General features: G+C 36.5%; 1 protein-coding gene across 1 annotated transcript; it reads left to right on the top strand.

The window, feature by feature from the left end:
• Positions 1-531: 531 nt before the first annotated feature.
• Positions 532-1,113, top strand: LOC133301957 (uncharacterized). Its single transcript, XM_061501668.1, has one exon. The coding sequence runs from the start codon at positions 532-534 to the stop codon at positions 1,111-1,113; it is 582 nt and encodes a 193-aa protein (XP_061357652.1).
• Positions 1,114-10,620: the final 9,507 nt, after the last annotated feature.

Consider the following 10,620-nt stretch of genomic DNA (forward strand, 5'->3'; position numbering starts at 1 on the left):
TTTGGATCTATAAGAGACGTTTAGAAATTCTGAGAGAAGAAGGATCTTCCACCAGAACCACCAAATAACCCTGAACTCTTGACATGGTCACCAAAAGATACCTTCTCAAGATGCCAGCCTGGACCTCTGTAAACCATCCAACCAATACCTTGCATGATGTTTTCACAAAGGGATTTTCCTCCTTTAGAAAGTCATATCGACCCAACCACCAAAATAACCACCAAGCCTATGATTACTCAAGGAGAAGTCCAACCAGATGGAAAGATGAAGCCGTTAAGCCAAGCTGAAGAAGTTCTTAATTGGCAGACTGAGAATGCTTATGCCCAGAATTCTATTTTGGAGAAACTTGATTCTAAGATTGAAAAGATTTATAATCAGATGGATACTGTAGAAGACCGTCTGCAACATCTTTCAAAAAAGATGAGAAAGCATTATGAAAAGAACATGCAGCAAATTGCGTAGCTTGAAGAAGTCAGAAAGCTAGGCTTTACTCCAGAGGCCAACATGAGAGATAGGGAAATAAGGAGACTAATGGCAGAAATTCAAGATCTAGAATGTGTCATTGAACAAAACATCATATCTCAACAAAAATCAGAACCAGTAGAAAGCTACAACCTCTTTTTGCCACCTCCCATGCCAAATTATTATTCTCCTTTCCAAAAACCACCAGAATTCTGGACTAATCCACATCCTCCCAAACCTTGGACTTTTCCAAGTAGCCGGCCTTATGACCAAAGAATCAGAAGAGAAAGAGGAAAACAACCTTCTACTTCTAGAAGACATTCATCTAAAACTAGAATGGATATAACCCCTTCCTTGTCGTCAGATTCTACAGACCATAGATATAATCCCAGCTCTTCAAAAAGGACTTTTGTGACGGTAGATCTCAAAGATCAATTAGCCACAATCAGAACAGAATCCCAAGATACAGATGAATCCCAATCTTCTGAAACAACAGAATCTTTCTCAAACACTCAGAGTTCTAATTCCTCTGAGATTTCTTCCAAAGAAGCTTTTGAATTAAAACTAGATCATCAAACTTCTTCTGAAACCACATCTGAAAACTCTGAAAAAGAACAATCTGATGAAGTGTTAAACTCCTCTGATCTTTGAAGTGCGCTGTCGAACCCACGCAAATTACCGAGCTAGGTTTTGTAGTGATAGGGAAACTCGTATCGTCTCCTAAAGAACCTGCTTAAAATCAGAAACGCTCTGTGAAATAAAATATAAAAGGGAGGGGGGGTTGTTGATTAAATTAAATAAAAATAGAATATAAAAAGATAAATTTGAAATCATAAATTAAAAATAACCAACCTAAGGTTGTGATTCCTAGGACGTCTTTCCTCAGATAAAAAGATATCATACTCGTGATTGATTGTCAATTGAATCAGAATCCTTATTTTCAATTGAGAACCCTCTCTAAGCGATCGCTTAGCGTTTGATCAAATACGGTGCTTCTACTCATACAATCGCAGAGTATCAGCCCGTTGATTTAAGGTCATAGGGTCAATCAATCTAATCATCAAATCTGATGATTAATCCCTTTTCATAATCACAATCACGAACCTCAGATTGAATATCCATAATCGCACGATATCAATTTGAGTTTGGAAGGGAAACATAACTGATTTAAACAAAGCGCAGATCCTAGTGACTAATCCATGGAATCCGCTACTCTTAGGTTGACTAAAGGGTTCTTAGCCTCACATGGCTAAGGTAAACATAATTAAAAATTAAAAGGAACAAGAACACAAGAAGAAGAAGAAGAAGAAAATTGAATTGAAATTTCAGAGAAAACTTTGTCTGTCGTCAAACTCCTAAAGTTTTCCTTAGATAGCCGTCATTCGAAACGGATTAGGGTTTCACCGCTTCAGCCCATACATAAAATAAAAACTGAATAAAATAAAATAAAACATTAAAACATGGCTTTGGGCCCTAAACACAATGGGTCCTAATCTGAATTACAAGTCCAAACGTCAAAATAAAATTCTAGCAAAAAAACGTCATCTTGGGATCAGGTTTCGGCCATCTTCCCGTCCGAATTGTGCTTCAGTAGCTGAAAATATAAATTGTAGCACTATATGTTAGCTGCAAAACACAACAAGAACGGAGTCAATCAGACATCTGTAGAGTGAGATATAGTCAAAATACAAAAGTAGTGTAAATATGGAAAATTATGACGAAAATCAATTAAACTCAATCAAAATCTAGAATTCTGATTTGACCCAAAAGACCTTTATTTAATTCAAATAAATCATAAAAATATCAACCAAGAGTAATAAATAAGTGTAACAAAATATGTGTTATCAAATTCCCCCACACTTATCTTTTTGCACTCCTAGGCAAAAACCAAAATTGAAAGCAAAGACTAAGATCAACCAATCCCTTCTAACAATTATCAAGCATACAGGAAATATACAAAGATCACAAGTCTTCAACACATAAATCAATCAGGACAGAAATTCCTTAATCTCAAATCACAAGACCTGCTAATTTCAACTGTACATGCCAATTACATAAAATGGTTCCTTGCAGGATGTTCTCAATATTTTTCTCTCAAGTGTATCAGGTAATCAATGTATCACTCAAATCTACTCAAGAAAATCATTCTACCATAGGCTTGCTCAAATTCTACTTCTCCACTGCTACTAACACATGCATGCACAAATCAAGAGGGCTTTATGCAGGGTTGTAATGGGGCTAAGGTGAAGGTATGTATAGCAATATGGAAAAGAAGGTTAAACACCCCAGAAATCTACAAGAGCAAAAGTTAAGAACTACACAAAGATAATGAAAAGATAAAAATAAACACATATTTTTTTTTGTTTTTTTTGGTTTTTTTTCAATACATTAAAATAGCATAGCAGAAAAGAATCAGATGGTCACCCCCCACACTTAAACGTTTGCACGCCTCGGGCAAATCCCCACACTTAAACACAACATCACAGTGAAAACCATTGCTCAATAAATCTCCAGAGTTTGGAATTAATTGGTTTTTCACTTAGGCTAGTAATGTGGGTTAAGAAACAAAGGATATAAAGGCACAAAGGGGCTCACCAAAGGATAATAATGTAAGGGACGACTATCTGGCTAAAGTGGGTAAAGAAAGAAAGAAATGCCCCAATCATATTCATGCATGTAAGTGAAAAATGCAGTTTCAAAAAGAATCAGAGCAAGTTCTGATGTTGCAAGCTGGCCAATCTATGTTTGCAGATTCTGGATGGAAGACTCAGTCCTCTGCTGGAACTGCAGATTATTAGTTGCCATCTGCTTCACTAAATTCTCCAAAGAAGGACCATTGCTACTGGCTTGCTGCTGCATTGGTGGCTGCTGCACTTGCTGTGGAGGTGCAGATTGTTGGAAATTCTGCCTTTGCTATGAGGGTACAAACTGCCGCCTCTGCTGGAATGGTGCAATTTGTTGATTCTGGCTCAATTTGAAATTTGGATGATTTTTCCAGCCAGGATTATATGTATTAGAGAAGGGATTGTTTTGCTGCTGTTGCTGGTACTCTGGCTTTCCCGGAAAAACTGCAGCAACAGACTGATCAACTTGGAAAACCGTTGTCTTGTAAGGAAGGACAAGCATCCGTGGGGTGAGAAGGATCACAGTAGATGCCACACGGGTTCCTTATCTGTTGAGCAGAAGGTTGCACTGTCTGTGTCACTGCCAACTGCCTCAGCATTGATGTCAACTCATCAAGCCTGTTCTCTATTCTCTAGTTATCTGTGGTTGATGCTTCTGCTGCTGCCACTATTGGATTTTGCATTGAGAAGCTTGACTTGGAACACTGCACTTAGGGATGTGCAAAATGTCCAAAAGATCCAAACCGATCCATAACCAAACCGAACCTCACTTAAAAAACTAGTTTTTTCTAAAACTAATTTTATGTAAAACCATATTTTATATTTTATATCCGTTTAGTTACCGATCCACAAAAAATAATTGGATATCCATTTATTTTGGATATCCATATTTTATAAAAAAATGGATGCTTCAAAAATGTTGTTGTGGTTGCTATTGTCATCCGTTCCACCATCGTCCCTATAAGTATGTTCCATTTTATATCTATTTTTTTTTCTTGATAAATACTGGACAGTAAACTTGGCTCATAATATATTTTAGGGTTGATTCTGTTGAGGATTTTTTTGTGAAACTAAATTAAAATGACTAGTGAGAAAACTTCGTAGCCAAACTCAAGCCAGAACCATGAAAAACATAGCCGGAGTTAATTAAGGTACCCAAAACTAAGCAAACTCAATAGCAAAAAAGTGTTTCTTGTTTAGAATTCAAGTGATTCATCACAATACCTTCCACTGAATATCTAAAAGTCAATAGTAATGCTAGCTACGTTTTACCTGAACTTGCTTTTAACATTCTTGTTTAGAGTTACATGTAATACAGTTTATGGGAAAGTTACTAAAATCGGTTTTAATTACATTATGAATTAAAAGTTTAAAACTATTATAAAATCGGTTTCAATTTCTTGAATTCATTTAATTACATTATGAATTCATTGATTTGCATCCTATTCATTCAAAAAATTTTTTGTTATAAAACTGGTTATAATCTTGATAACCGGTTTGTGGTTCATAACCGGTTTTGATTTAAAACCAGTTTTGAATTAAAACCAGTTTAAAATCGATTTTAAATCAAAACTGGTTATGAACCACAAACCGATTTTAAAATCGATTTTAAACTGGTTTGGACAAATTAAAAATCAGTTTTTTTTTTAAAAAAGTGGTTCGGTTTAAAATCCAAACCGTCTAAAACTGGTTTGGTTCGGTTTTTGGTAATAACTGAACTGAACCGCTCCATGCACATCCCTAACTGCACAGCTGTTTGTTCTAGTGCCAAATTGTTGAGCATTGGCCGCTATCTCAGCAATCAACTCTTTTGCCACAACAGGTGTTTTATTTCCCAAGACTCCTTGTAACATCCCGCAAAAATTAGGAAATCACATAACTTGTAATTAGGGGTGTGCAGCATGCTTGAAACTCGAATTAAAATTATGTTTAGAGTGGAACTAATTTAATTAGGAAAATCATTTTAATGGAAATTAGAATTCAATACTTATGTAATTTTAAGAATTCAAAACACTAGTTAGAAAGGGATAATATTATGCTTAATCACAATATAAGTAGGAACCCTAGTTGCTACCTAGAGTAAAAATGGAATAATAATTATTAGAAAAAGTATTTAAAGTACAATTTGGGAGGGGGACGTATGTCATGAGATTGAACTGCATGTAAGAGTAGGATGGGGTTAATTTTAAGTGTCACCTACTATGAAACCCTAGTTACTACTTGGAAATTATTATGAGCTAATAGGTACATCAAGAAATTAAACATGAGCCCAATTTCCTGCCCACAAGCGACGGCCGAAGTCCATTAATTGGGGGAGTGCATTCAGCCCAAGCTATTTCTACCAATGAACCATGAGTTATCTTACACAAAATCTGCATTGCTACTCTTGATTGGTCTAGGAACAAAAACTTATCCACCTTATCCTTCCTACACGTATAATGGAGACTAGAAACAAGCCAAAAACCCTTGCTGGCCGTTGTGTGTTGATTAGTAACCAACCATATTTCTTCTCTTCTTCCTTCCACAACCGAGAGTCATGGAGAAACACCACAACACATGAGCTGCACTCTGTTCTTCTCTTCTTCTATTATTCGAATACTTGAAGTCAGCCTCATCAGCCCTATGTGCGTTACTGGTGGGACCCCAAGGTTGCAGTTTTATTATTTTATTTTAACCAAACTCAGCCACTTTTCTTCTCAACCGTGAGACACACCAGATGAATACCCAAAACCCAACTTGTATTCTTTCCTTCCATCCACTCCATTTCACCACCTAAACCGTGAGCTTTCATGAGATGAACCTCCATTCAAGTCTTCTTCTCCTTCCACATTGGTTCGGCGATGTGCAGCAAACAGAGGGGCTGCCACTTGAAATCACCATCCATTCTCCTCTCTTGTCCAGCCGAAGCTCAACCTCAAGGAGGTGAGTATGCGCACCATCCTGCCCTGTTTGAGTTGTTCTGGCCATTGCATGCAGCTGGATCGGACCCCTTTGGAGCATGAGACGATGAGGATGTGTGTATCCCTTTGTGATTATTCTTTTGGTCGATGGTCGAACTTGGTGGTCGCATGTAGAAGGTAAAACCCAGACTTCCAATTGTCTCCTTCATCATCCTTATTTGGCCAGTATGAGTAAATTAGAAGGATTATACTTTGTCATTTTATTCCTTGCTTCTTGTTTGTTCGACCTCCCAATATGCATGTTAGAGGGATATTTTATTTTGGCTATTTTCTGTCTTTAAATTCTGCCATGTTGGAAAGCCTAGGACCCAATACATGAAAGCCTAATATGAAATTTTATAATCTTGGAATTAGCCCTACTTATATTGTGATTAAGCATAATACTATCCCTTTCTAACTAGTGTTTTGAATTCTTAAAATTACATAAGTATTGAATTATAATTTCCATTAAAATGATTTTCCTAATTAAATTAGTTCCACTCTAAACATAATTTTAATTCGAGTTTCAAGCATACTGCACACCCCTAATTACAAGTTATGTGATTTCCTAATTTTTGCGGGATGTTACACTCCTCCACTAGCTGCATCTAAAAGGTTCCTGTCCATAGGGAGCAACCCTTCATAGAAGTAAACAATCAGGAGATTGTCTGGAATCTGATGATGTGGACAGCTTGCACAAAGCCTTTTAAACCAATCCCAATACTTAGGCATGTTCTCCCCATTAGCCTGCCTTATGCCACTGATCTCCTTTCTGATTGTGGTGGCTCTGGATGAAGGGAAGAATTTCTCCAGAAACAATCTTGACATGTCATTCCAGCTTACAATGGAGGAAGGTGGCAAGTAGTACAACCAGTCCTTAGCTCCACTGTCCAAAGAGAAGGGAAAGGCACGCAGCTTGATTTGCTCCTCATCCACCCCCGGTGGCTTCATAGTGTTGCAGACTACATGGAACTACTTTAGATGTTTGTGAGGATCCTCATCTGCAAGACCATGAAATTTGGGAAGCAAGTGTATCAGTCCAGACTTAAGCTCAAAAGGTACATCAGGGTTAGCATAACGAATACACAGAGGCTGCTCATTATTAGCATCAGGTGCAGCCAATTGCTTAAGAGTCCTATTATCCATGGTCACAGAATCAAATAAATTACCAAACGAATAAACACTATGTAAAGGACTCGAACAAACAGACTCAACAGACTCAGACTCTAAGTTATGCTCAGGAACAACTCTACTGTAAGTCAACCTACGAGCTCTACTAGCAGCATGCAATGATCTCTCTATCTCAGGGTCATATGTATATAAATCGTCAACACTGGTAGTACTCCTAGTCATGCATCATAGGCAAATGCATACATCAGTAAAGTCGCAAAACATACGACAGAACACAAAAATTGCAGAAGATAGCAAACAGAAGCAAAAATAAATCTACGAAAAATACTAAATGACCTCAGAATGCTATGGGACCGACTCTTCTAAACTCTAATTGACCCTACAGACTCAAAAATCAAATAAATTTTTTTCGAAAAATAAAATAAAATAGTAAACGAAGGAATTTGGCTAAAATTGGGCTTGCATCATTAAAGGCTATGCCTTGATTTCTTTTGACCAGGATGGCCTCCTCCTTCACGTCACCAATTTTCAGGTCAATTGGAGCAAGTTGAACAAGTGCATAAATACCCAATATGTCCCGAAACGACAAAGAAACACTAAAATAGGTTAGTAAACGACAGAATTTGGAAAAAAATAAGGGTCACCTCACGCTCTTCTAGGGCGTTATTTATGCTTAGAAGGTCGAATTCCTTTGGGAATAGAACTTCCCGATACAAATCGCTTAGACCGAAGTTTGACTGATTTCCCAAATTTGCACAAAACGTAAATCGTATTGCAGAAAATGCAAAAACTAAGAAAAGATGCAGTTGCAGATGCAAATTCTGATGCAGTAACAAAGGTGCAAAAAACGGATTCAGAAACACAGATGAGTGCAAATGCAGAAACAAGAAAATGCGCAAAAACCAGAAAAATGGGCAGACACAAGAAAAACGCAGAGTGAAAGGAAAAATGACCAGAAAATAGAACGCACACAAAATGTAGATGCAGAAGAGGAACAAATGTAGAATTGATGCGAAGCAGAGAACAAGACGAAAAAGAAAACAGATAGCAAAACTGAACCAGAAAACAAGACGAAAATAGAAAACAGAAACAGATGAATCAGAACAGAATAACTAATATTTTTTAAACTAAATAGAGGCAGAAAAATGCAAATTAAAAGAAATTGAAAAACGCAAACAAAAACTGAAAGAAGAAAACAGAAAGAGAAACTGAAACTACAAACAAAAATTACAAAAAAAAAGCAAAATTTTTTTTCCAGAAAAAGAAACGAAAATTAAAGAAGAAGAAGAAGAAGATCAAGAAAACAAAAAAGAAAAAAAAAATAATAGAGAAAGAAAAAGGAAAGAGAAAGAACGCTTTGACATTCAGAGTTCCCCGGCAACGGCGCCAAATTTGACGTGCGCTGTCAAACCCACGCAAATTATCGAGCTAGGTTTTGTAGTGATAGGGCAACTCAGATGATCTCCCAAAGAAAATGCTTAAAATCAGAAACCCTCTGTGAAATAAAATATAAAAGGGAAGGGGTTTTTTTGTTGATTAAATTAAATAAAAACAGAATATAAAAAGATAAATTTGAAATCGTAATTTAAAAATAACCAACCTAAGGCTGCGATTCCTAGGACGTCTTTCCTCGGATAAAAAGATATCAGAATCGTGATTGATTGTCAATTGAATCATAATCCTTATTTTCAATTGAGAACCCTCTCTAAGCGATTGCTTAGCATTTGATCTAATACAGTGCTTCTACTCATACAATCGCAGAGTATCAGCCCGTTTGATTTAAGGTCACAGGGTCAATCAATCTAATCATCAAATCTGATTATTAATCCCTTTTTATAATCGCAATCGCGAACCTCAGATTGAATATCTACAATCGCACGATATTAATATGAGTTTGGAAGGGAAACGAAAATGATTTAAACAAAGCGCAGATCCTCAATACTAATCCATGGAATCCGCTACCCTTAGGTTGTTTAAAAGGTTCTTAGCCTCGTATGGAATCCTCAAGAAGAAAATTGAATTGAAATTTCAGAGAAAACTTTGTCTGTCGTCAAACTCCCAAAAATCTGACTGCCAAAGGATTTCCTAAAGTTTCCCTTAAATAGCCGTCATTCAGAACGGGTTAGGGTGTCGCCGCTTCAGCCCATACATAAAATAAAAACTGAATAAAATAAAACAAAACATTAAAACGTGTCCTTGGGCCCTAAGCTCAATAGGTTCTAATTTAATTTACAAGTCCAAACGGCAAAATAAATTTCAAGCAAAAACACGTCATCTTGGGACCCGGTTTTGACCATTTTCCGTCTAAATTGGGCTTTAGGAGCCGAAATAGCGATTGTAGCCCTTTCTATTAGCTGCAAAACGCAACATGAACAGACTCAATCGGACATCTGTAGAGTGAGATATTGTCAAAATATGAAAGTAGTGTAAATTTGGAAAATTATGACGAAAATCAATTAAACCCAATTAAAATCTAGAATTCTGATTTGACCCAAAAGACCTTTATTTAGTTCAAATAAAACCTAAAAATACCAACCAAGAGTAATAAATAAGTGTAACAAAATATGTCTTATCAAATTCTCCCACACTTATTTTTTTGCACTCCTGGGCAAAAACTAAAATAGAAAGCAAAGACTAAGATCAACCAATTCCTTCTAATAATTACCAAGCATACATAAAATATACAAAGATCACAAGTCTTCAACAGATAAACCAATCAGGACAGAAATTCCATAATCTCAAATCACAAGACCTGCTAATTTCAATTGTACATGCCAATTACAGAAAATGGTTCCTCACAGGATGCTCTCAATATTTTTCTCTCAAGTGTATCAGGTAATCAGTGTATCACTCAAATCTACTCAAGAAAATCATTCTACCATAGGCTTGCTCAAATTCTACTTCTCCACTGCTACTAACACATGCATGTACAAATCAAGGGGGCCTTATGCAGGGTTGTAATGGGGCTGAGGTGAAGGTATGTATAGCAATATGGAAAAGAAGGTTAAACACCCCAGAAATCTACAAGAGAAAAAGTTAAGAACTACACAAAGATAATGAAAAGATAAAAATAAACACACATTTTTTTTGTTTTTTTGTTTTTTTGTTTTTTGTTTTTTGTTTTTTTTCAATACAGTAAAATAACATAGCAGAAAAGAATCAGATGGTCACCCCCCACACTTAAACGTTTGCACATCTCGGGCAAATCCCCACACTTAAACACAACATCACAGTGAAAACCATTGCTCAGTAAATCTCCAGGGTGTGGAATTAATTGGTTTTTCACTTAGGCTAGTAATGTGGCTTAAGAAACAAAGGATATAAAGGCATAAAGGGGCTCACCAAAGGATAATAATGTAAGGGACGACTATCTGGCTAAAGTGGGTAAAGAAAGAAAGAAATGCCCCAATCATATTCATACATGTAAGTGAAAATGCAGTTTCAAAAAGAATCAGAGCAAGTTC

Source organism: Gastrolobium bilobum, unplaced genomic scaffold (genome assembly GCF_033153095.1).
Source record: "Gastrolobium bilobum isolate Gb01-03AN ecotype WA unplaced genomic scaffold, APGP_CSIRO_Gbil_v1 utg24116, whole genome shotgun sequence".
NCBI lineage: Eukaryota > Viridiplantae > Streptophyta > Magnoliopsida > Fabales > Fabaceae > Gastrolobium > Gastrolobium bilobum.